The sequence below is a fragment of the Podarcis erhardii genome (genome assembly GCF_964252035.2).
Source record: "Podarcis erhardii genome assembly, chromosome: 6".
Lineage (NCBI taxonomy): Eukaryota > Metazoa > Chordata > Lepidosauria > Squamata > Lacertidae > Podarcis > Podarcis erhardii.
In genome coordinates, this window is record NC_138510.1 from 20,675,570 (window position 1) to 20,703,491 (window position 27,922).

The following is a 27,922-nucleotide window of genomic DNA, read 5'->3' on the forward strand; positions in this document are numbered from 1 at the left end:
TAAAAAGTGAAGATTCCAAGCCGCTTTGCTGATCCTCAGGACAGGCCCTATTTCAGCCATTTCTTTGTCATTTGGGTGCTGAATTTGATCAAACAAGGGCATTTCGTTTGTTAATTATAACTGAATTGTTACAATGTGCATGCAAGGAATTGATAGCAATAGAATTGTGAATAATCCTGGGAAAGAAGCTGGGCAAGCGTGTAATTTCATCAAGGCAAATAAAATAAAGGTGAAAAACTCTGACCTGCTGCTAATCTACTAAGGGTTTTAAAGGTTAAAACCAGCCCTTTGAATTGTGGGAGAAACAAAAGCACAAGGCAGCGAAGTAGGTTCCATTTGTTTCAGTTAACAGCTGGCTTCTGAATCACTTGCAATTCCCAAACAGTCCTCAAGGGCAGCCCCAGGTAGAGAACGTTGAAGCAGTCTTTCCTTTAACTAAACACCCAGTGGCTTTAGGTGGCAAGAAATTCCATACTGGCAGCCTCGGGATGGATCACTCTGCCCCTCGTCCACCATCCTTCTGTTTTCCTGGGCTGTCTCCAAGGCCCCTAATCCATAGCCAGCATGGAGAAAAGTCACTCCATCAGTGGTCCACCATTCCACTACAGTGGTACCTCGGGTTAAGTACTTAATTCATTCCAGAGGTCTGTACTTAACCTGAAACTGTTCTTCAGCTGAAGCACCACTTTAGCTAATGGGGCCTCCTGCTGCTGCTGCGCCGCCAGAGCACGATTTCTATTCTCATCCTGAAGCAAAGTTCTTAACCTGAAGCACTATTTCTGAGTTAGTGGAGTCTGTAACCTGAAGCATATGTAACCTGAAGCTTATGTAACCCGAGGTACCACTGTATGTATTGATGCTGGCTACAAGCTTCTCCCTCTGAAGCCAGCAAGGAAAACAAGTGGGCTTGTGGACAAAGGATGGAGAGATGTGGCTCTCCTCCTCTGTCAGTCTGCTAGGGGGACTACTGATGTCAGAGGCAATTATATCAGAGCAGCTAAAACACAGGATCAGGGGCCAAGACCCTGTCACATCTGGACATGGATCTGTTGCCAGATCATGTTGGCCACTTCTGTATTATGTTTCCCTGCTCAGCAGAATACACTCCTTTTACCAAGCTCAGTACAGTGTTCCCTTGAACTGAGAAGGAGATCATTTCCTCTCTCCATGAAAAGTCCCCTCTCTGCAATGGATTCAGCTGCCTGCTACCCCAACCCCTACAACACAACTAGAGCCCATGTTGCATCCCAGCCCTGTACCTGAATGAGTGCAAATCTTTTATATGTTACAGAACAACATGATCTAGCTAAAATGTAATAATTCCTCCAATTGATTTCAAGGGTAAAGGCTTGAAGATATGCTTAACTCCCGTGCTAAAATCAGCAGGAGGTGCCTAACTTTGGCGGAATGACAGCTAAGCACAGGCAAAGCAGGTGGTACTTTCTCCTGTCCTGACATGCCTGAAGCTGCAATCCTGTGCATACAAAAGCAAACACACACAATTTGCACGCTCCAAAACAATGTGTGAACTGAAATACAGCCATCCTCCAAAAGCTGCACTTGTCTAATTTTTGCAGTGTTTACAAACATGCATATCCTAAGTGTTCATAAATATGCTAGCAAAAAATAACATAGAGAATGTGCTATTGAGGGGGATTGCTTTGCAATAATGTGTATATTAGGAGAGGACGTTATTATTATTATTATTATACAAAATGATGTGGAAATGTGGAACATAAGATGGCAAAAATGAGCGACCAAAATTGACTGAGTTGCCCACATCCATCCTTGCTTCTAAGTAAATATTCAAAGGTTGCTCTACAACTGGAATCTTCAGGGCTCATTCTGGAATGTCAGCAGAAATATTTTATCCAAACCACAAAATATAACATGTTCAATCCAGCATTAAACATCCATTTGAGTAATGGTTTTAGAATTCAGAACCATGCTTCATAGGACAGTGGGTGTGGGGACACAAAGTGGGAAAAGGTACTGGAAAATGCAATAAAGATTACAAGGGTTTTAAAGAAAAGACCTATAATAAACAATCTGTGATGAATTAACTGCAGACAAGATAACAGCTTTCCAATGTGCAAAAAGCAGCAACAAATGCCAGTGGTTTTTTTCCCCTCTCAACTGAAGGTAGGGTCAAAACTAATGGGTTTATAGTTCAAACAGAAATAATTGTGCAGAATACAAGTGAGAATTTTTGAATCATAAAAAAGGCAAGGTACAAGTTAAAGGAAGGTGGATACGTTTGCAAAATTGGATGCTTTGTTCAAACAGATCTGACAGATTAGATCTATTTCAGAGGTGCAATATTCCCTCCATGAGGTTCCCAAGACATTTTGAATCTAACAAACTGAAGCTATTGAAAGGAAGGTAGCTGTGGGGGTTTTTAATGAATGAATGAATGAATGAATCTTTATTTGCATCAGCCATCGGCCATAGCAATAAAACAACAATTCGATATACAAAGAATAGAAATAAAAAGTCAATTATATAAAATACATTTTAGGGTTTTGAATCAATAGTCAAATAGTGGATCTTATTCTGATTGCCCCAGCTAAAAACCTTGCAACCTTTGCTGTCACCTGCTCATCTTGATCTGCCAAGAGAAAGGGCACTGTGGCAGTGGTTGGGCAACCCGGAATGGACAATAAAAGAGGGATGATGACTTCCGGGTTAGCGCCAGCGTTAATGAGTCTCAGAGGGACCAACTCTGCGGGATCGGGTCCTACTGCTACAGCAAAGCGGGGACCCTTTAAAAATCACAGGCAGGTGAAGCCTGTGAACGTGGGGACTCGGCGGGCACCATTTGCGCCCCCCAAGTTGCGAAGGAGCCTTTTTAAAGGCTCCGGAGCGGGACGGGGTGAGCGGCGCGGTGCTGAGAGTCGACTGCTTCTTCCGCGGAGTGAAGCCGCACAGCCGTTAATGGAGAGCGCTGACTTCTTCTTGTGAATATTCGGACTTTTAAACAACAACCCGTGAGTAGTACGGAAATTGGAATTTTAAAGGAAAATTTTTAAATTCGGCAAGATCGGGGAAGGTCTAAACAGGAAGTCCGCCTTCCCTCTCTGTAAATAACTTAAAGCAAAGGACCTGTCAACTAAGGTCGAGGAGAGTTTTTTCTTTCTTTCTTTTTTGTAAAAGACTTTAATTCCACGGTTTGGCACCATAAGAAACTTTATTCAGAAGCAGGGGAACCTGCAGGAAAAGAATTAAATCTGGGAGCTGAAGTTCCACCACCACCCCACCACCCGGACCCGGGAGTGGTCCGCGAGAGCCTGGTGATGAAGTATAGAATATCTTGACAGCTGTCAAGTTAGCTGTCAAGACGTAAAAAGAGGACTTTATTTCAGTTGCTTCTGCCGGTTACATTTGTTACAATTTGCTCTTGGGGAAAAAAAGAAGGGTTGTTACAATTTAACTGGACTTTTGGATTGTGTTGAAAGGAACATAAAGGAACTAAAATTCTCCTAGAGGGAGCTTTGGGACATTACAAGAATGGCTGGAGGAGGAAAAATCCAGGCTGAACTGAATAGAGCATTTGTTCTCTTGGGAAAGTTGCAAGGTCAGATTGATGTTTTGGCTACAAGTGTTACAACTTTGGATACAACAGTAAACACCATCATTGAATTGGATAAGGATAAGGATCCGACACAGGAAGTCTTTTTAACTGGACAAACAGAGAAACTTGAGATCTTTGAGAATTTGGAGAAGGAGACTTATGTTGTCCCTGAAGAAAAGGAAGGGGGAGCCGCAACCCCGCAGATGTTAAAGGAGAGCTGCAATTTAAGGCCTTTCATGATGGTAACAAGGGAAAATAAAAAGTTGATGTTGAAAGTTTGGCCTGAACTGGAAAGTGAAAGATGGAGAGAGCTCTTTATGTGGAGATTTGAAGACTTTAGGATTACAAATTTGATCCAAGTGGAAGTTGGAGCTTTGGAGACATTTGGATTTGAAAGGAGTATGAAACAAAATCTGGAATACCTCATAGGCCTTACTTTTAAGTATGGAGGTCTGGCCGGAAGAAATGTGGATCCTGTTGGGTTGGAGCTTCCCCGAGATTTGGTTTTTAATATTAAGGACTATCAAAGAGGACGTGAGAGAGAATTAAGAGCCTCGGATGTAAGATCTCCAGGCTGACTGCTTTTTGAGACTGATGGACATGTTGGGGACTGAAACCAGGAAGGGGGTATGGGTGGAATAGAAATTGGGAATTTAAAGGGTACATAATTATAATTTGATTTGTTTTTGTCTCTTTTTTGTTTGCATGAGAGTTGGGAAATTCGTGGAAGGGAATTCTGGTCGACCTTAGGGAAATGTTTTAGGAATAAGTATTGATATTGATATATAAGATTGGATGAGAGTTAAGATTGGATAAAGTAAAAGTGGTTTTTAAAACAAACTAAATTACTTAAATGACAAGATTAAACAAAAATGAACTGAGGAAATGGATGAAAGAGAGAACGTAAAATAATAACATATTAAAATAAATTATTAAGTTAAAAAAAATAAGGTGAAAGGACTTGCTGAAATAAAAATGTGAACTTGAATACAGAAATGGGAGGTGTGAGGAGGTCAAGAAAATAAGTAAAGGGAAATTGATTATGTAAGGGATTTAATTTGTTTTTTCCCCTCTTTTTTAACGATTGTATTTTTCTTTTTTTCTGCATTTTTCCGTTTTTTTATTTTTCTTTTCTTGCCTTTTGTGTTGTATTATGTATTTTTTCTTTTTTTTCCTCTATAATCTTGAAAACTTTGAATAAATATTATTATTTTTTTAAAAAAGATAATCTAATTCCTCAAGTCTTTATAAAGAGTGCAGAAGGGCATGCACCACCAATTTGGTACTGCCATCTCCACAGGGACATAAGTGTTTTTCGTGTGGAACCTGTTGGAATCGTCCCTCAAGTACAGGCAAGGGCAATACACTCAATCTTGCGAGAGTAAAAGCAGTTTTTCTAATGAAGTAGAAGGCTCTCCCTGTGCTCTCAAATGTGTCTGGGAAACAGATTATTAGAGAATGGCTGCAGTTATGTAGTAATTAGGAAAATACACTCTGTACATGCTCATATTTACCTTCCTGCCAGATTAACGTGAGGTTAAACCCAGACAGTGAGTCATGCTTCTGTTTTCTTCCATCTCTGCTGTAATGTACAAAGTGAGGGTCATGGAGCTTCACCTACATTGCCCAGCGAAAACAGAAACCATGAACTGGAAGCATGCATCAGACTCCCAACTCTACAATGCTATGATTCTATGATAGCAGGAGATCTCTCTCAGGCATGGGGAAATGGATTCAGTTAGAAGCCCAGATCCAGAAGTGGCCAATCCTCTTTAGGCCACTTTGACTTCAGGGTTGCCCACCTGTCAGTCACCAGGGACAGCAGGCAATTGTAACTTCAATCCACAGCTGCAAAGGGAGCTGTGGGAACATGCCCCTTTGCAACCCCAGCTTGAACTGTAAAGGAAGATTTTTCACTTTGCAGCTGCAACTTGAATCCACTCCACAGCTTCAAAAGAAGATTCTTCCTTTCGGAAGTGCATCTTGAGCAAGGAAGATTTTATTTTCGAATTCTGCTTTTGCAGAAGATGCCAAACCGTCTTGCTTCACTTTTATGAGGCAAGTCAGCATTATTCCCTTTTAACGTGGGATGCGAAACCTGTTTCCCTCCAGATTTTGCTGGACTACAACCCCCATCAATCACAGCCAGCATAGCCAGTAGGCACAGAGGGTGGAAACTGTAGTCTAACAACAACTGAAGGGTCAGGTGTCATCTGGGTTACTAGTTAATTGGGGGAGAACCACGGCTGTTTGGAAAATGCATTGTTTTCTATAACTGTTGCCAAGTTTGTCCAGCTGGCACACAAGTCAGGAAGGGTGACTCTGTGCCTTACTTTGCAGAGGACATTCCCGTGTCTGGAGGTTCCTCTATTTGAAGGGTTGTGTGGTTCAAGTCTGCTTTTAAGATCTAGAACAGGGGTAGGCAACCTAAGGCCTGGGGGCCGGATACGGCTCAATCACCCTCTCAATCCAGCCAATGGATGGTCCAGGAATCAGTGTGTTTTTACATGAGTAGAATGTGTGCTTTTATTTAAAATGCATCTCTGGGTTATTTGTGGGGCATAGGAATATGTGCAGCTATACATATAAATTAGCACATGCAAATGTTGCGCAAAGCATATGTGGACATCCTATCTCTATATTATTATTGTTCTAGATCCAAGCTAACTCAGGAATTGCAACGCCATAGTAAAAAACCTTTTCTTCAAGGTTAATTCAAAGTCACTTTGAGATTGGTGGTATCTGTTCTACAGACTATTTAAACAGCAGTAATTATTTCTGAAACTGCATCTATACATATAAATTAGCCTATGCAAATCTAAGTCCCCTTTTTTTGCCCTCTTTTCTGCCAATGCATCAGTGGCTGCCTTAGATGGATCCCTTGGGCATTTTCTGCTCCAACAATAGAATGCTCTTTAGCAGTTAGTGGAGATGTTTGGGTGCTGAAGAATTGTCACTTAACATCCAGTTTTTGTGACGGCACTGATGGCAAGTACAGTATATCTGCCAGTTTGTTTTGTTAATTGCTGCTTTCTCTTCCTATGCAGAAAAAAAGGAACTTTGCTGTGTAGTTAAATATCCTATTATCTTTACGGACTTAGCTGTAAATATGCAAATTTACCTTTTTGGTTTAAGCAAGCACAGACATTGCTTAACCGGAGGCTTTTGATCTTTACTTTTGGTATTTATCTGTGGATCTCAGTGTATCCACATGTTGACCAACAGATCCCCTCTAGAGGGGATATAAACCAGCCGCAGACTTTGCTGGAAAGGAAAGCTGAGTGAAGGGTTTGTGTGAACTGAAGAGCAGTTCTGAAGCGTCTGACAATGTTAATTAGAAACAATTCAATCTGATTGCACACAGTGCATAATCCAGTGGCTGAACTCACATGAGTGGCTTTTGCATGACCTTGTACAAGCTTGTTCTAACTGCTGAAGTGGATGGAATGCTTTCATTCTTATCCTTCCAGACTGGCTCTTTCAATCAGGACTGCCATGGACTGAAGATGTAAAAGCAAAGCTGATTTCTTTGTTACAAGCAAAGGTTGAATAGCAAAGATAACATCATGCCCTCGGTCTACCTGAATATGCACATCCTTCCCACAGCTGCCATACGCCAAATTGGCTTGCTATATGTGCCCAGATGTGGCTTTCTAGTGTCCAGTTCTCTGTATGGTAGCTGCATCACGCAATGGGCCAGATGTGGGCACACTCAGGCCAGGTCTAAACATAATGCTCTCCATGTAATACTTGGCATTTTCATGGTGGCTTTCCTTGTTTGCAACGCATACCACACTTTGGGGCGACATATTGGGCTGCCCTTGTCTCGTGATAAATTTATGTTAACTTCACATGGGCAGTGGTGTAGTGTAAGAGGAATGCAGCAGAGTGCAGCTCCTAGACCTTTTTTCAGAGCAGGAGCAAAGATATCTTCAGCTGGGAGCCTAAGGTGGACTTTCCTTGCTTTGGCCAGCGAAGGAGGTGATAATGAGGCTTGGATTTGTGGCAGATTAGCACTGGGGAAGTCAAAGAGTGAGGATATCATCGAGCAGAGGCTTCATTGGACAATGCTTTCCTTTTCTTTCATGGAATTCCTACTTTATATTTGCAGTGGGAGTAGGAAACTCTTTTCCGTTGAGAGCTACATTCCCTCAGGGATCAGCTGTTTCCAAGGCAGCATCCCAGTGGTAGGTGAGACCACCACTTTTCTCACTCCTTCCCTTTTTGCCTCTCTCTCTCTCTCTCTCTCTCTCTCTCTCTCTCTCTCTCTCCCTCGACCCCATTGCACAGTTGGCCATGTGGTGAACTTTATAGAGACAATAGGTGACCCTTTATTTAAAGATGTCCTCTATTTGAAGTATTGTCTGGTCCAAGTCCACTTTAAACATAAAGAACCATCAGTAGAGAGAACAAGGCTTTGCAGTTGCCCATCAACAGTTAGCACCTGGGCAGCAGGTTGAACAGACAGGCAGCTCCACCTGGTCACTGTCTCCCCTACTGTGGTGAAATGTATTGCAATCTATTTAAACTATAATACAAAAGGACATTGGGGGCGCGGGGGGCGCTGTGGGTTAAACCACAGAGCCTTGGGCTTGCTGATCAGAAGGTCTGTGGTTCAAATCCCCGCAACGGGGTAGGCTCCCGTTGCTCTGTCCCAGCTCCTGCCAACCTTGCAGTTTGAAAGCACATCAAAGTACAAGTAGATAAATAGGTATCGCTCTGGCAGGAAGGTAAATGGTGTTTCCATGCACTGCTCTGGTTCACCAGAAGTGGCTTAGTCGTGCTGGCTATACGCTGGCTCCCTCAGCCAATAAAGCGAGATGAGCACTGCAACCCCAGAGGCAGCCACAACTGGACCTAATCGTCAGGGGTCCCTTTACCTTTTACAAAAGGACATAACATAAGGAGATAAGAAGTGCCTGCTGGATCAGACCAATAGGTGATCTAGTCCAGCATCCTGTTCTCACAGTGGCCACCAAGATTCCTGTGGGAAAACTGCAAGCAGGATCTGAGCACAAAAACCTCCTGTGGTTTCCAGCAACTAGTATTCTGAAGCTTCACTACCTCCAGTTGTGGAGACAGTGCATAGCCAACATGGCCACTAGCAACAATAGTAATTGTTTCTCAGTTTGCATCTATGTCTCTAAATTAGCATATGTAAATGTTATGCAAATCTGGCATCTTTGGGGGTTGTGTATATACTGAGGTTTGTCCATGGAGTTTTCTTGGCAGGGATACTGGAGTGGATTGCCGGTTCCTCCTCCAGGTGGATCACGTTTGGTTAAAACTCTCCACTATGACCTGTTCATCTTGGGTGCCCTGCACAGCATAGTTCATAACTTCTCTGTGTTATTCAAGCCCCTTTGCCACGGCAAGGCAGTGATCCATGAAGGGGAGTGATTCATGAAGGGAAGAAATGGAAGCAGTGAGAGATTTTACTTTCTTGGGCTCCATGATCACTGCAGATGGTGACAGTCACAAAATTAAAAGACTCCTGCTTCTTGGGAGAAAAGCAATGACAAACCTAGACAGCATCTTAAAAAGCAGAGACAGCACCTTGCCAACAAAGGTCCATATAGTTAAAGCTCTGGTTTTCCCAGTAGTGATGTACGAAAGTGAGAGCTGGACCATAAAGAAGGCTGATTGCTGAAGAATTGATGCTTTTGAATTATGGTGCTCGAGGAGACTCTTGAGAGTCCCATGGACTGCAAGAAGATCAAACCTATCCATTCTGAAGGAAATCAGCCCTGAGTGCTCACTGGAAGGACAGATCCTGAAGCTGAGGCTCCAATACTTTGGCCACCTCATGAGAAGAGAAGACTCCCTAGAAAAGACCCTGATGTTGGGAAAGATGGAGGGCACAAGAAGAAGGGGACGACAGAGGATGAGATGGTTGGATAGTGTTCTCGAAGCTACCAGCATGAGTTTGACCAAACTGCGGGAGACAGTGGAAGACAGGAGTGCCTGGTGTGCTCTGGTCCATGGGGTCACGAAGCGTCAGACACGACTAAACCAGTGTTTCCCAACCTTGTGCCTCCAGCTGTTTTTGAACTAGAACTCCCATTATCCCTGACTAGCAAGACCAGTGGCAAGGGATGATGGGAATTGTAGTCCAAAAACAGCTGGAGGCACAAGGTTGGGAAACACTGGACTAAACGACTAAACAACAACAACATATACTGAGGTTTGCTTGTTGTTGCTTTTGCAAAAATGAACACCCTAGACACAGTTTGTCCACCTCTGCTTTAGGTATTATCTTTATACTTCCTAACCTGGCTCCAGGTTCCTCAGCTTTGGATTCATTGACATGCAGTATGAGATTTTTTTTGGGGGGTGGGGGTTATGCATGATTCCAAATAGCCAGTAAGCTGCACTGGCAGTTGTGATGTGGAGAAAGCCACTTGTTTTACAAAGCAAAGCAGCTTATCCATCTCACTATTTCTCTCTCGCTCTCTTATTATTGCACTGCTATCTCCATTCAGCTGGGAAACAGGAGAATCTGGCAGTAAAAATGTGCTTCAAGGCTTTCTGGGTTGATAAGGAGTTGCAGAAATCAGCCAATATATATGCCTGACAGATATTCTTGATCTTCTATACAAACCCAGAATGCAGCACGAGGGTAGCTCTGCTAATGAACTGCCAATCCGCAAGAGCAGAGGCCCCAATTCAGAGATGCTAAGGCACCTGATATTACCGTGCATGAAAATTCGTCAAGTGGGCACCGCAAGAGGCAGGGAAATATATCAAAGGCCAAAGACACCAGAATGAAAACGTGAATATTTATACACTGCTGTGAACAGAAGTTTCAGTTCGGCTCATTTCCACACGTGCAAACTCCACGTGCTCTGGAGTTCTGTGCACAGCAAGATCTCACAAGTGCTTTTAAATGTTATCAGTTTGAATAGGGCTACTTACGTAGCTGGTTTTGGTTGTGTATCTGTATCTGTTTTAATTTATGCAACGAGGCATCTTGGGTTGCGCACTGGGGGAGAATAATAATAATAATTTATTTATACCCCGCCCATCTGGCTGGGTTTCCCCAGACACTCTGGGTGGCTTCCAACAAAATAGTAAAATACAATAACCTATTAAACATTAAAAGCTTCCCAAAACAGGGCTGCCTTCAGATGTCTTCTAAAAGTTTGGTAGTTATTTTTCTCTTTGACATCTGGTGGGAGGGTGTTCCACAGGGCAGGTGCCACTACCAAGAAAACCCTCTGCCTGGTTCCCTGTAACTTGGCTTCTCGCAGTGAGGGAGCCGCCAGAAGGCTCTCGGCGCTGGACCTCAGTGTCCGGGTAGAACGATGGGGGTGGAGACACTCCTTCAGGTATACTGGACTGAAGCCGTTTAGGGCTTTAAAGGTCAGTACCAACACTTTGAATTGTGCTCGGAAACATACTAGGAGCCAATGTAGGTCTTTCAAGACAGGTGTTATGTGGTCTCGGCGGCTGCTCCCAGTCACCAGTCTAGCTGCCGCATTTTGGATTAGTTGTAGTTTCCGGGTCACCTTCAAAGGTAGCCCCACATAGAGCGCATTGCAGTAGTCCAAGCGAGAGATAACTAGAGCATGCACCACTCTGGCGAGATAGTCTGCGGGCAGGTAGAGAAAGGTGGGAAATAATTAAATAAATCTTTACATAGCCTAATCAACACTAGCAACACAATAGGAGGGAGGTATATCAACAGGCTCAGGGAACTTAAGGTACAAAAAATAATTATCAGGGAAGCACAAAGCAGGAAGGAGGGAGTCAAGCAGCCTAATCAGGACAGAGCATGCTCAGTGGTCAGGGAATTCCAGCTGTTTTGGGGAGGGAGGGGAAGTCCAGATGCAAAGAGAATGGAATGGCGTATCAAGGGAAAGACATGGCAGACTGGCTGGAATCTTGAACAGGAACATTCCAAACTGCACCAGGTTCCTGCTTGTAATTATTACTATTTTTTTTAATGCATCAGTGGCGAGTGAATGAATTTCTGCCAAACTAAATTGCTGGATGGGCCTCATCAGTGCGAGAGCTAAGGCACCAGCAGCCTTTGAAGCGGTGAAAAATGCTGACTCAGACCATACGATTGAATCAAAAGGTGAATGTGTGCCATTACTTCTCCCCTTTTCTTCTAAGCACTGCAGAGCTGTCCTAACTGATTGATGCAGGAATTTAGATTGTCCCTTGGTGTGGGGAAGCTGAAGCGTTGGCGTTACCTTTCCATCTCTCAACTGCCAAACCTCTTAGCCTTGATAATACTGTTCATTTGCGGCTGTGCGGGAGCAGAGGGGCCTGTTGATTTCATTGCTATAAGAAGTGAAAATTGGAATTCAAGGCCAGTTGGGTTACTGCTAGTTACCTAACCAGTGTTACCTACCACTCATCTTGTTGGCATAGTGCCACCTCGGAAATCCAAGAAGATACCATCAGTGGATGCCAGAGGTGTTGAGTTGCTTTCGTGTGTTCCTTTAAGACACAGGATCAGGGTGCTATCAGCGGCTCCCAGCTGGTTGCCCAGGAAAGTATAAAGACAAGGAGAAGTTTCTTAACGTCCTTTTTTATTTCACACTTTGCGAAGAGCGGCTATAGAACCCAGTCTCTTGGACAATGGCGTTGTCCTGAGTCAATCTCCATCCCCCTTCTCTCCCACTTCCTCATTCGTCGTCGTCATCTCCTTTACGGGTGCAGCTAAGTGCCCTCTGTATTTGAGCTCTTTGCTCACGTACTTTTAAGGCTTGCCGGGTTCTGGGAGATGGTGGGTCTGGAATGCTTTCTAGCGACAACGTGTAATCCAGCTGATGCTCCCGTTCTGCCTGTTCCTCCTCTCCCATTATTTCCCAACTTCCCCCCTCATCTGCCTCTGAGCTGTGACCTCCTGCAAACCCCTGTTGTAAATCTATACAGTGGTACCTCAGGTTACAGATGCTTCAGGTTCCAGACTCAGCTAACGCAGAAATGATACCTAGGGTTAAGAACTTTGCTTCAGGATGAGAACAGAAATCACACGACAGCGGCACAGCAGAAGCAGGAGGCCCCATTAGCTAAACTGGTACCTCAGGTTAAGAACAGTTTCAGGTTCAGAACGGACCTCCAGAATGAATTAAGTTCTTAACCCGAGGTCCAGCTGTACTGTCTTCCACTTCTTCCTCCCTGGAAGGGTCCACAACTCCTCCTCCTTTGCCCAGTCCCGGACATTTGGCGATCACCAAAGGGACATGCCAGGGCAAAGACGCTCCCCCCCCCATGTCCCTGTTGAAAATCACCAGCACGCCTTCTATGCTCATGGTCAAGACATGTTGAGGGGGCTTGACCCCCTTCTTGAACATTTTTTTTTGGGGGGTCCCCTGGCCCCCCTTACATGATGCCCCTGGTGGGTGCATTTTCTCTCCTCCATCCTGCCCCACTCTGCCCTGCCCTTGCACCATCCAGGCACGCAGCAGTGGCGCTGCTGTCATGATACTGCAGCGAGTGCCACAGTACTGTGGTACTGCCTCACCTTTGTACCATACCAGCCACTCTGGTTCCTGTGCATATACTGTGTTTTTCCATGTATAAGACTAGTGTTTTTTTTTCTTTAAAATTTGCCCTCGTCTTATGCATGGGTAGTGCAGAGGGGGGGGGTTGGTTGATTGGTTGCAGCCGTGAGCAGGAGATTTTCTGCGGCGACAGGGTGGGCGATTGGTGGCTGTGTGAACGGCTGTTTGTGATCGGGTGCCTCTGTGGCAATAGCGTGGTTGATTGGCTGCTGTGGGCCTTTGGTGGCGAGCACAATCGTCAGCGGCGGGTGAGCGATTTTCCACCCCTAAGAAAGCTCAACAACTCTGGGCATTTCCCCCCTCCCCAAAAAAACCTCAAAACCTGTGGGCAATCCCCTCCAAAAAAAAAGCTCCACAACTCTGCCGGCGATGGGACAAAAGGGAGGTGGATTTAGTGATGTGTGTGGGTGAGTGATTTTTGGCAACCCCCCTAAGCAATCCTCTGCAAAACAAAGCTCAACAACTCTGTGCCACCCCCCCTCCCATTTTCTTCAATCAGAGTCCCCCAAAATAGGGATCATCCTATACATGGGTGCATCCTATAGACGAAAGACTTGTTGTTGTTGTTGTTGTTGTTGTTTAGTCATGTCCGACTCTTCATGACCCCATGGACCAGAGCATGCCAGGCACTCCTGTCTTCCACTGCCTCCTGCAGTTTGGTCAAACTCATGCTCTGTCGTCCCCTTCTCCTTGTGCCCTCCATCTTTCCCAACATCAGGGTCTTTTCCAGGGAGTCTTCTCTTCTCATGAGGTGGCCAAAGTACTGGAGTCTCAGCTTCAGGATCTGTCCTTCCAGTGAGCACTCAGGGCTGATTTCCTTCAGAATGGATATCAAAGGCCCCACTGCACTGCAGAGTGGATTCCATCTGCAACTCAGCCTTGGGGTGCTGCAGGCATGGGGAGAGGGTTTAGCTGAGCCACTTGGGGACCAACGGCACCCAAGCCATTGCACAATGGCACTGCAACCAATTGTCCTGCCCCCCCCCCGCCTTGTCCGCTGTGAGTAGCAGGGCTGTGGATGAACTGAGGGCTCTGCTGTTCCAAAAGCCCTGCTCCCGAGGGAGGGAGTTAGGATTGCACCCTAAGACATGTAAAGAATTGTGGAATCTGTCCCACCTGCTGCCACTTCCATAATTTCAGCATTCCATCCCCTGCCTCTGACAATTTTCATTGCTTTGCCTCCCCATCTTGCAGAGCTGCTCATCCATCCATGCAGCTCATGAATATTCCAGAGCAAATAAATCTTTCAGCATGCCAAAACCTGCTTTCCACTACCATATAAATTCCACCTAAAATACAACAATGCTGGGCAATAGAGGACTGCTTGTACTAATTGGCTGTGCTGCATTTTCAAAATCCAGCCGATCTTTCCCCCTGCCCTGCGCTCCTCTTTCATGCAAAACAGATGTTAGTTGCCAGCATTGTGTTAGGTTTGTAAACAGTGCAACCCAGAAAAGCTATCGCTCTTCTACAGCCACATTTCTCAGGCAGGTCTCTACAAAGATGTGCGTGGTTGCCTCATGTGGTGAGATATCAGAACTGCAGCTTGGGACATCCTACTGATAGGGAAGCTTTTTCGGTCTGGGCTTGCCCCGCCCACCCAGCCAGGAAGAGCTATTAAAGGTTTGCTGTCGGGACTATATGGCCTTGCCTGAGGAAGGAGGACTTTTTGGATCTCCTGTGTTCCTTAATTTTGACTCCAAGGTTCACCACTTTCAGCTAAGTATGGTTCAGTCCTGACAGCCTTCCAAGCTTTACACTGGGATAGATTGCAGAAACCCCCTGGCATACTGAAAGCATGCATTCGGTGCTGTGCTGAGATTTGATTCAGTTCACATATAAAGGCGAACTTGCCTAATTCTCACTTTCTGAAGCAATCCTTGAACAAAAACAAACAAACACCAGGCATCCTTCAGAATTCACACTTCTCCTAATTTTCTCCACAATGTGTGCAACAATGTATGTCCTAAGGTAAAGTGTGCATATGAATGCAACCCGTTAGCAAAAATAACATACAAAAATGCATTCTATTAGGAAAAAATGCTTTGCAAAAAAAGTAATAATCCATCTGCTTTGGAGAAACTCATAGCAAAAACGCTGATGAATGTTCATGGGCAGAGAATCACAAACTGCTGTGAAACTGTGGAGAACGGAATTTGAGATTGGAAGAACAAGGACATGAGAAAAACTATCATCCAGCAATACACCCACCCAACAGCCACATCTTTTGTATGAAGCAGCCCTGTAGGCATACTTGGAAGTACAGGGTACGGCTCATCTCACAAGGGTGGAGTGTGGGAATCCTCAGCCAATTCAGATTCCCCCTGCATGTGGGTAAGGCTGTTGCACATGAATTGCCCATTTCAGTGGCGAATGTAGCAGCTCCAGATTTACGGCAATGTGAGTGGTTATCCCTCACACAGGGTGCCAAGCCGAGGGGGCACAAAATTGAGAAGCTCCACAATTGAGAAGTGTTGGGTTGAAATGAACGACAGACGAGTGGTGGGTGTCATATGGGAGGCATCTCCCGAGCATGTCTCGGGGAGTCTCTTTTATTGAATATTACAGCATTGCCACATATGTGCTTGTTGCTGATTGGTCAACACAAGTACAAAGCAAAGGTTGCATATAAGCATTAATCACCAATAGATTAAAGGCTGGGAAAGGGAACACAGAACTAGACAGGCATGGAAACCTCCTTATTAAACTATAACTAGTGATTGATATAGCAAGACTTAAACTATTACTAGTGATTAATATATAGCATTCATCCGTAGATGTGGTCAACCAAGCACTAAGAACAGGTCAGGATGCAATGTCTCATGAACTCATGGTGAACTGAACATTCTAGGGTGATATGCAGAAGCAAAACTTTCCTTCAGAGAAGATCCATTTGGGGGTACCAAATGTTGACCTTGCACGGAGTGCCCTATTATGAAAGGTTACCAAAGTCCGCCCCTGGATGTGGCCAGTGGGAGCAGCATGAATCATTGTAGCCCTCCATGTGTACTTTCAATGCATAAGAATGTTTTCTCTAAGATTTTAAACCAGCCCTCAAGTGGGACAATTAGTGTCCTTGGAGATTCCTGGTCTCTTTTTCTCAGACACTTCCTTTATGTTATGAATTCATAGCCCTTGTTCCTCCTCCTTCTCCTGCTCATTGGTCTGCATAGCTCCTGCCAATCCTATTGTCTCATTGGAAGATTTCAAAGCATTGCATTTAGTGCTCGTAACGTCTTTCTCAAAGTGAGTGCCTATGTGTGAACTCATTGCATCAGATCTTGTTGTCTGTATAATTTCGTCTAGAAATATATCTTTGAACAGGATCCCACCCAACTCCAGTTAGGACCTGCTTGGGGTCTGGTATCTTCCCCTCTCTTTCATCATGGATGTTGGTTTATTTTATGGATATATGCTGCAGGTTATTTTATTAATGCTATTGCTACAAGTTTGTCATGGCCTTTGGCTAGAACAACAAACCTATGAACTTGAACTTGAATTAGAAAAATGAGAAACTGCGAGGACTGAAATTGACAGTTCCTTCCGTCCCTAGATTGACAGGTGCTAAGAAGGACCTTTAACTGAGACTCCAGAGACCACTTGGAGCCAGTCAGAGAAAAGAATACTGGGCTAGGTGGACCAATCATCTGACCAAATATAAGACAGCCTCCTACAGTCCTTCTTGCTCTGACTGGCAATAGATCTCCAGGATCTAAGACAGAAATCTTTCCCTTCTTCAACTCTGCTACCTGAAGCCCTTTTAAGTGGGAGGCCTTCTGCATGCAAATCGTTGTGCATCCACAATTGGCAATTTGTAAACAGGCATGATCTCCTGTATTCCTATATTATAAGCATATTTGATGCTTCAGCTGAAGTTTCTCAAGAAAAACAATCTGCAGGCAGGTTTATTTTTTTTCTAATTTTGATTGGGAAGGGGGGGTTGCATCACGCATATCATCAGCATTCGGTTGCTATTTTCTAACAATTTAGCAGGTCAGTATCACATCAACAAATGTATTTTTCCCAGCTAGATGCAAAAATACATGTTGCTGTTCTCCACTCACTTTTTATTAAGGAGGGAAAATGCATAATTGTGTTAGCTATGCTTCTCTCTCCCACCCCTTCTCTCTTTTTGGGAAAAAGAAATGTATCAATTATTTCCTTGCATATTCAGGAAAAGAATGCATCTTAAGCAATCAAGCTAATAGTTTTTCCTTAATTGCTTTTAGCTGATTTCATGCTCTCATGGCACATTGCTGATTGAACTAAACCATCCAAAATTCACTAAAGACAACATTTTGTACTCAGTGTTTTGTAAGTGGGGCGGGGAGGAGCTGCCGGGTCTAGCAAGCCCACGGAAGCATCACATTTTGCTGTAAAGATGATAAAAGCATAGAGCACCTTGACATGAGTTGTCTTCACAGCTGCTGGATGGTGCATGGCCTTTAAAACCTTGCTTTATCTCCTCTGGAGATTTGGAAGTCAGGCACACAAGGATTTATAGAGCTGAGCCAAAACAGGTGTTTTAACTTTGCTCCTTTTCTTTTCTTTTGCTTTTGTTATTTCCAAAATGCGCCTCCCATTTTTCAGTAGCTTTTGACTGCCTCTTCAAAATTTCATCTTGTTTTCAAGCGTGCAAAATACCCCAAGGGCTGGATTTTAAGACAATGGGAACTGCACGGGTGTGAGTGGGCAGAAGGTAGAACTGGAAGAAAATCAGCTTATTGCCAGGACTTCAAAACACCACACAAGGCTTTCTGCAAGCATCAGTAATCACTGACAAAATGGGGAGGGCCCGCAGGACAGACGTCCTCCCCCAGTGCTCTATAGGAAGTCATTTTAAAGACTTCCAGAAGCAAAGCAAGGGCCTTGATGTTGCCCATCAATAGATGGCCTCTGGCGTGCTTAACCATTTCCCAAGCCCAGTTTCAGCACCTATAGTGGGGGTGGGTGGGAATTATGTAGAATTACCTGGGGGAGGATCTTGTAAGAATCAGTGGGCGGGAGGGGAGGGTTAAGCGCCGTCTATTCTGTGTGTTGATTCTCTTGCATGACACCGTATTTGTTTTATGGATATTGGGTTTGAAACGGCAAGTTTCCTGATCAGGTTTAGCTCTGCCCCAAGTCATGTTGCCACCTGCACATAGCTGTCAACGTTTCCCTTTTTTTAAGGGAAATTCCCTTATTCCAAATAGGATTCCTTACAAGAAAAGGGAAAAGTTGACAGCTATGCACCTGCAGCAAAGCACAAAATGGCGCCTCTTGCTCACTCCATGTATGGAAGCTGACTAGAATGAGAGCTGCATCTAATTCAGCGTTGCCACTGCTGCCCCCTGGCATCTGTCACCTAAGGCAGGCAGGTGCCTCACTCTACCTAATGATAACCTGCCAGGGAAGCTTTTATAAACTAGAAGGCAAAAACTCCCCACCCCCCGCGCTTCTGCTTCCTTTCAGGTTATCAGCGCACCACAAACTATTCATTATAGCTATGTTTGTAGGCTTATGTAAATGTTGTGTTAGCAGTGTTGATGGACTTTATTTACAAAGTCAAAATTGCCTGTAGCATCTCTTCCAATTCTGTAATATGAAAGCGAAATGCACATTAGACAGAACATCCACTTAGTATTAAAATGAGTCTCTTCCACTTTCAGTTTCCAGATTTATCATTTTCACACTCATTTCAAGAATAGCTCAAGAGATGCTCAAGGCAATGTTGGTGCTTTGCATCCAAATGCCCTGAGCTTTGAGGGTTAGAGTGGCCTTTTACGAGTAAAGGTACAAGCCATTTGGGTAGCTGTGGCAGAGAATCTAAATGGCACCCCGAAAGCCTTCTTTGTAGCAGTGAGTGACTTCCTTCAGATCTGCTCTGTAATGGTTCCAAGTCTCTGACATCTCTTTGGTTCTGCTTGGATTGAACTCTGACAGGGTTGGTAGGGTGGTATCCAGCTAAATGGTTCTGCTAGCACAAGGAGTTTTAGCTGTACGGTGGAGTTTCTTCACCTTCTTCTCTCCACATGCAAACCCACACAAACCTGAACTCTGTCCCAACCCTCCGAAGCAGATTTACAGGGGGCACACAGGGAGAGGAAAAGGTGGGGGAGATCAATTTTGTGTAATAATTGTGTCTCTCTGTGTGTGTGTCTCTTGTTGTTTTGAGAGTGTGTGTGTGTGTGTGTGTGTGCACCTGAAGTAAGAGAGACAAGAGGAAAGACACATATGGAGATATATCCAATTAAATGTCACAAATCACCATTTAAAAAAATATTACACATTAATATTTCTGCAACATTATGCTTTTACACTACAGTGGTACCTCACGTTACAAACACCTCGGGTTACAAACACTTCGGGTTACAGACTCCACTAACCCAAAAGTAATACCTCACGTTAAGAACTTTACCTCAGGATGAGGGCCAGTGGCCCGGTGGCAGCGGGAGGCCCCATTAGCTAAAGTGGTGCCTCAGGTTAAGAATGGTTTCAGGTTAAGAACGGACCTCTGGAACAAATTAAGTTCATAACCAGAGGTACCACTGTATTGGGCTATTTCCCATAGTGCCAGTATATTTACTTCTTTTTTACAAAAAGCCTTTGGAGTAGAAAGTTCTGTTTTTAATTTATTCTTGGTGTGTTTTTACTTAGTACCCAAAATGGATGACCAGAAGAAGTGGGATGGTTGGAAAGGACTCAGTCATGTCCACCAGAAAATAAGTGGGGTGGGTCCGCAAAGGGGATGACAACCTACCTTACTTCAGAAACTGTTCTACTCATAAATTTCAGGAATGATCCTCTTAACCGGGGCTTCTGACAATTTGAGTTCCACTTGATACATTTGAACCTCTAAATCTGAATTGGAGTTTTGTAGAGGCAGATTTCATAAAGTCCATTTGCTGCCTTTTGATAGTACCCTCCCGCAAAGTCTGCTACCTGAGATGAGCCATTAAACAGCACCTTAATGGTAGGATCACTGCTCTTTTCTCATTGAAAGATAATCTTACACTGAACACTTCACAGCCTTTTCTACTCCACTGTTTGCTGCAGATTTGTGCTATAGCGTGGTAAAACCACACGTGCAATTAGATTGTAAATCTCTCTTGCTTTGTGCAATCAATAATCATCATTCTGAAAGCATGTGTTTGATGCACCTGGTCCTTTAAAGAAAAGAAAAAAACACCACAGATTTGTCCTGAAGTTACTTAGCACTGATAATTCATTAGGAGTCACAAAAATTCAATCAGGGACTTGTAGATTTGCACTGGTGGGAAAAGCTCTCCTGGAAGCAGCTGTCATTTTGTGTTCCTGGAATCCTGCCTGTGTATACGGAGCCTTGTGTTCCAAGACAGCAATATCATTAAGGGCCAACACCTTTTGGCAGTAGCCCAGGGAAGTATCTGAGGTGGAACTACAGTATCAGTGCTGCATTTGAGCAGGTGAATCACAGCAGCCTTCTTCTACCAGTCAGAACATAACGGGAATAAGTTCTGAGCATCACATAACACACCCGATGAGCACAGCGTGGCAACACAAGCACGGATATGGGTCAATCACCATGCCAGTGCTTCTGAACCTGTCATGGCCGGCCCTACCCTTAGGCAGCTGCCTCAGGCAGCAGATACAGTAAAGTGCTGGAGGACAGATGTGTGTGTTCCATACTTCCTTAAGCTAGCCTCCTGCCCTTGGGTGCAGTGGAGAATCCTGCCCTCTTACCAGTCAGGGCAGTGTTACTCACTTGGCTTCCTCAAACCATATGTCACTACTGGTTACTGAGAAGGGGAGGGGAGCAGGCGTTTTTGCCAGCCACCGCTGCCCATCACTGGTGTTGAAGTAAAGTTCAACTGCCAATACATTTACCTTAAGCCAAGAAATAGTATTCTCTGTGAAACTCAATATCAATATACGTATCAAGGCTTTGAGATTAGACCACTGAAGAAGCCCGGAAAACTACCTTGGGAGTGTACTATCTGCAAGCCCCAGTAAAAGGGCCCCATCGGGGCGAACAGCAGCCTCTTGATTACTTGGACTGCCAGGGCGAAACAGGTCAAAACGCCAGCACCCTGTCTACAACTTCATTAACATCCATCTACAACTTTGCTAACATCTCTCGGTATTGTGAACAACACCAAACTTACCTTTTGTTGGTATCTTCATGAACTTACCTAAAAAGATAAAGAAAACAAAAGACTGAGTTAAGCACTTGAAAAATCTATTGAAATCAGACATTATAAGTTCATCTTAGGTTGGGTAGTTCGCAAGTCTCTGTGGCTTTGCATAAGGTTTTGTATTTTTCTCAGAAGATTGATAAAGAATGTATAATCATTTTGGTAATTATTGTGTGTATATTGCATGAGTTGTACTACATCCTCTCCTCTGACAGCAAAATATCCTGGGCTAGTAGGCAGAGTTGACACACCTGCCCTGATGTCATAATGGCCTCCACTTTTGAATTGCCAGGCATTGACTGGTAGGCATTCAAGAAACTGCAAAAGTACCAAAAATTAAAGTGGCAGTATGTGTGCAATTCTGCTCTCTAGTAATCTCAGCCTTCATTTTAAGAAAAATAGAAAGTTGCCAGGGTTTAACCTTGTGGAGGAATGCTTGAAAATGTGTGAGCCGTTCCTACTGGTGAAACCTCAGGAGCCAGGAGGATTACAGAGCAAGATTATGAGCTCCAAGTGGGTGGGTCTCCCTTCAACACCTTAACTAGAGGAAGCAGAAGAAATGAAACAAAAAGTGTCAAGCTTACCAAAGGTATACAGGTTGTAAAATCTGCCTTTTCTTGGTAAAAAATTTATTTTCTTGGTACAGAGTACGCACTGCCCAGAGAATCCATCATCAAGCCCAGGGGTGCAACAGTTGTTTTGCTGCAAAGCAAATGTTCGCGTATAATTTTTAAAAAACAGGTTTGACTTATGCCTTTGGCACCATAGGCTCCTCTTTGCAAATGGTGCCCAAAGGAAAGAGTAGCCAGCTCCAGGACCTTTTACTTTTTGAATTAGTTACGTTGTTCTTCGCTGAGCACCAGAGTTCAAGCGGTCCAGCAGAGGCCCCCTGAACACTGTCTGTTCCACCTGTACAGGATCAGTTTAGATCAGCCTTTCTCAAACGTGGGTACCCAGATGTTGATGGACTACAACATGGGTAGGCAAACTAAGGCTTGGGGGCCAGATCCAGCCCAATCGCATTCAAAATCCAGCCCGTGGATGGTCCGGGAATCAGCGTGTTTTTACATGAGTAGAACGTGTCCTTTTATTTAAAATGCATCTCTGGGTTATTTGTGGGGCATAGGAATTTGTTCGATTTTTCCCCCAAAAATATAGCCCTGCTGAAAAAGTTTGCTGACCCCTGGAGTACAACTCCCATGATCCCAAACCACTGGTCCTTCTAGCTAGGAGTAATGAAAGTTGCAATCCAACAACATCTGAGGACCAGTGGTTGAGAAAGGCTACTTTAGATTACTGTGGGCCAAGGAGGTGGGCATCCTGCTTTAAGAAGTGCATCTGACCACCCTTGGCTGCTGACCACCTTGTCTTCTTGGATCAAGCCAAAGGTGATTGCTTGGGTGGGTCCAGGAAGTAGGGAATGCTGAAAACATCTTGAACCTGGCTGTTGACACTTGAGGTATATGCTATTAGGAACCACTTTATTTTTATGGTTGCAGGATCTTTTGAATTATTTATTATACTGCGTTTTAATGTGGTAACCTACCCTGGGACCTTAGGGTGAAGGATGGGTAAATCAATCATCATCATCTAACTTAATATTGCAAAGAGAATATTACCAATGCATGGAAAATTCTTATATTGGTCAGATGGACCAAGGTATTATATGCCCATATGTGATATGAACTCCTGACAAGTGCAACATTTTAACACCTTGATCTACCATTTGCTTTTGTGTGTGACTGTGACTGGAAATGGCAGCTTCTACTGTAAGATCAAGGGCTCTATTTCAGCTTGTTCTATTTTGATTTTTGTCCAAGCAGGTGGATGTGCACAGAGGCTGATGCATCGTGACCGCTGCTGTGTTTACATTCAGCGCGGAAGACGATAAGCATTCAGAGAGTGTACAGAGCTAAGGATGGGGAATAAATCCAATTGAGTTCATATTTAAAGGCAAATCTACCTAATTCACACTTTCTGAGGCAATATGTGAACCAAAACACAGCCATCCTTCAAAATACATACTTCTCCAACTTTTACAGTACAATTCTCCACCCTAGCACAGGGAGTTGGACTTGATGGCTCTACAACTCTATGATTCTGAGTCATGTGTAGAAAAAAAATACCGGTACATATACTGGGGTAAACTCTATCTAAAAGTGCATATATTGGTGATGATGTCAGGATGCTGTCAGCGCCTCCCAGCTGGTTGCCCAGAAAAGTATAAGGACAAGGAAAAGTTTCTTATCATCCTTTTTTATTTCATTCTTTACACAGACAGGCAATAGAACCCAGCCTCTTGGATATGGCATTGTCCCGAGTGAATCTCAACCCCACACCTCTCCCACTTTCTCATTCATCATTCTCATCGTCTCCTCTATGGGTGCTGCTACGTGCCCTCTGTCTTTGAGCTCTTTGCTCTCCTACTTTTAAGGCTCTCCAGATTCTGGGAGAAGGAGGGTCTGGAATGACAACATGTCATCTGGGTGTTGTTCTGGCTGTCCCATGATTTCCCAGTTTTTCCCCTCATTTGCCTCTGAGCTGTGACCTCCCGCAAATCACTGTTGTAAATCTATACTGCCTTCCTCTTCCTCCTCCCTGGAAGGGTCAGGATAGGGAGGTGGTCTCCACCATTCCTCCTCTGCCTGGTCCCTGACTAATAGCATACAAAAATGCATTATGTATAGGAAAATTTGCTGTGCAAAAATGTGTATTTTAGGGGCAATTGTGTTTATTGTTTTTAAAGCAAGCTGATGTGGAAATGTGAAGAACTGTGAACTTAAGGTTGGAGAAAATAGAAATTGACAGATTTGCTCATCATTAATAGGTGCCTGGCAATTTACCATGATTCCTAATCTTTCAAAGACCACAGGCTTCTTTACCAGATGTATTAATCGTTTTAGGAAGGCTATAACAATCATAATGTTTGAGATACAGATGAGGATAAACCAAGTTAACAAGGAAAGAACTAATCTTAAATGGAATGTAGAAAACACACCCTTGGTAGCTGAAATGTCGAGTATGGATATGGTACATAATCCCAACATCTGCCGAAGTATCAAAATTTGACTGGTCCCAAGGGGACCCAGATTTCAGAGCAATTACAGGAAGTCTGGTCATTACATATAAATACTTATTTTAATGTACTACTGAATTACTCAGAAAAGATTTTTAGCATAAATATATATGTGCTTTATCAACAAAAGAAAACAAGTTACTATTGCCCTTCACCAAGAAGGTTTCTTAATTCCATAACTATAGATGGGGAGGTCATTTGTAACACCTAAGTGTTTTAACAAGAACACATGAAATTCCACTTCCTATTTCCCTTAAAAGCAATAATCTTGGCAGGTCGTTTCACATGTTTACTGCCTTTTGTTTCATTTTTAAAAAATTAAATTTATATCCCATCCTTGAACGTGAAGGCTACCAGGGTAGTGCCTGGGATCTGTGTATAAAATATGTAATACAAAGACCATTAAGCAATGATATAAAGCAGTTATCCAAAACAAAAACAATGGTTTGTCTCCAACTAAGTTCCACCCAGAGCAGCCCTGTTGAGGCCAATGAACCTAGGCAAGCCGTGCCCATCCATTTCAGCATTTGATGTGCAAAAGTGGGAGCAGGAAATGAAATGATTTTAACGATGCTAAATCATTACCCATTTCAGTGGCCCTAACCACTTTCTGTTTTCTTTGCAGATTTTGGCAATCATTTCCATCATGTTCATCGTCCTCTCTACAATTGCCTTGTCACTCAACACTCTTCCTGAGCTCCAAGGCACAGATGAATATGGAAATTCCACCGATAACCACCAGTTAGCCCATGTCGAAGCTGTGTGCATTGCATGGTTTACAATGGAATACCTCTTACGGTTCCTCTCCTCTCCTAAGAAATGGAAGTTTTTCAAAGGGCCGCTGAATGCGATTGACTTGTTAGCCATCTTGCCATACTACGTCACCATCTTCCTCACAGAGTCAAACAAAAGTGTACTTCAGTTCCAGAACGTGCGGAGGGTCGTTCAGATATTCCGTATCATGAGGATACTCCGAATTCTCAAGTTAGCTCGGCACTCCACCGGTTTGCAATCCCTGGGATTTACGCTGAGGAGAAGCTACAATGAGCTTGGGTTGCTCATTTTGTTTCTGGCCATGGGGATTATGATATTTTCAAGCTTAGTGTTCTTTGCAGAAAAAGATGAGGAGGATACGAAATTCAAGAGCATCCCAGCATCCTTCTGGTGGGCAACCATAACTATGACAACAGTTGGCTATGGAGACATCTACCCTAAAACCCTCTTAGGTAAGATTGTCGGTGGCTTGTGTTGCATTGCTGGTGTCTTAGTCATTGCTCTCCCTATACCAATCATTGTAAATAACTTCTCTGAGTTCTACAAAGAGCAGAAGAGGCAGGAAAAAGCCATCAAGCGCAGAGAAGCTCTTGAAAGAGCAAAAAGAAATGGGAGCATTGTGTCCATGAATATGAAGGATGCTTTTGCCCGTAGTATAGAACTGATGGACATAGTGGTTGAAAAAAAGGGAGAAAATGCAGGCAAAAAGGATAAAATTCAGGACAATCACTTATCCCCAAGCAAGTGGAAATGGGCCAAGAGATCTCTCTCCGAAACTAGCTCCAACAAGTCTTTAGAGACAAAGGAACAAGGGTCGCCAGAAAAGGCTCGCTCATCTTCCAGTCCTCAGCATCTGAATGTTCAACAGCTGGAAGACATGTACAGCAAAATGGCGAAAGCTCAGTCCCAGCCCAACCTCAACATGAAGGAGTCAGGCCAACCCAACAAGCAAAAGGAAGAATTAGAAATGGAAGCTATTCCTGGCCCTATGGTCCCTTTGCTGACCACTCGGGCAGATGGAATAATTGACATGAGGAGCATGTCAAGTATTGACAGTTATATAAGCTGTGCTACAGAATTTCCTGACTCCGGGAGATATTCCCATAGCCCACTAACTACGCTGCCTAACAAAGGTGGGATAAATCCACTTCAGGATCCATATAGGCCAGAGGGAAGCGGGTCCAAATTCATGGAGATAAAACCAAATCTAGAAAGCAGTCGTTGCTCTACATTTTTCATAGAGAGCCCCAAAAGTACCATAAAAGTCACCAATCCTCTAAAATTAAGATCCCTGAAGGTTAACTTTATGGAAGAGGATGCCATAGGACCAACAGCATCAAACGTCCTGAGAATATACCCAGATCCCCTCAAGAGCAAAGGAGCAGCAGGAGCAGCTACTGATAGTTCTGGCCACTCTGATCGGTCTTTAATGAGTCCAGAAACCTCTATCTATACTACTGCAAGTACTCGAACACCCACAAAATCCCCCGAGAAGCAGGCAGCAATAGTTTTCAACTTCCACGATGCTGGGATACATAAATACATTGACGCCGACACTGATGACGAAGGTCAGTTGCTGTATGACTCAAGCCCTCCCAAAGCCCCACCAGGAAACCCAGCTCCCAAATACAGCATTACACACGGTGGCTATTTAAGGCAAAGGGATAGTGTTTATAGAACAGAGAAGAACCACTTAGAGACTGCTGCTTTACCCTCCTCACCCAAGCTAATTGGGCAAAATTGCCTTTATTCCATGGAAAGTATCACTGGAAGAACCCGTGGTAACCAGGAAACTATCAAATTAGAGAACCACATTTCACCCGAGGTTCACATATTACCGGGTGGAGGAGGACATGGTAACACACATGATCAAAAGATCTGACATGTAACCCAGAACTTTTGGTGAAAGCTGAAAAGGAATGCCTTTACACTCAACACACGAAGAAGAGCTTCTGCATGGCATGAACTTTTGACTGAAACAAGCCACCTGTTTTTTAAAAGCAAGAGGATGCCCTCAAGGTGGGCTCAGGAATAAGTCCTTCTCTGGGTCCACTACAAAGTTACTGCCCACAGCCATCAACTGAAACGAAGATTGTGCATCTTGGTCATAATTTGATCTCCTTTCGACTTCCTTCATTGAAGTTAGTGTGACCAAATATTCCATTCACTCCCCCCCCCTTTTTTTGATGGATCTCTTATATGTGGCAGTATCAGCACCCGACACTGCAGTACCCCTTTAAAGGAGACCAAGGTGGCCAGAGTCAAATACTGGAAGAAATGGTTAAGTGTGGTAAGAATAATCAGTGATGCAACACTTTTTGCATGAGGGCAACTGTTTCAAACATCCCCAGCTATGCCTTCTTCTCTGAGGGATACGAGTTCTAAAGGTAACAGAACGGGCTGGTTAAATTGCGGATTCAGTGAATTGAGAAATAAACTGTTTAAATTCTCTGTGTGTGCTTAATACTTCGAGATTCATTGAGACCTGAAGTTTTCTTTATAAAAAAGTAACAGCAGGGTGAGTTGCACCACTTGTATCTAAATCCAAAACACCCCTTCAAAATTATAGCTAAGAATAGCACTTATTACTGCTCATAGTAACACCAAAACAGAGATCAGGAAAGCAGTTTTTAAACTGAGATTAGAAAGGCAGTTTTCAAACTGAAAAGACAGTGGGAATGGATGTGTGAAGGAAGCATTGTTCTGTTCTTATGGGCGAGAGGGTTTGGTTGGTATTCTTAGAAGGGAGCAACCAAGATGTAGCTGACCCTTTTGTGTGTTGGGGGAAGGCTACTACCCAAAACCACAGCCATAATGTAAACGAAAG

At 43.8% G+C, this 27,922-nt stretch overlaps 1 protein-coding gene across 1 annotated transcript in view; it reads left to right on the forward strand.

The window, feature by feature from the left end:
• The window catches only part of KCNB1 (potassium voltage-gated channel subfamily B member 1), a 186,838-nt gene extending 159,292 nt beyond the window's left edge, over positions 1–27,546 (forward strand). Inside the window, exon 3 of the mRNA XM_081867634.1 lies at positions 24,947–27,546. Coding sequence (XP_081723760.1) covers positions 24,947–26,977 — 2,031 coding nt within the window. The 3' untranslated portion in view covers positions 26,978–27,546. The remainder of the gene's footprint in view (positions 1–24,946) is intronic.
• The last annotated feature ends 376 nt before the right edge of the window (positions 27,547–27,922 follow it).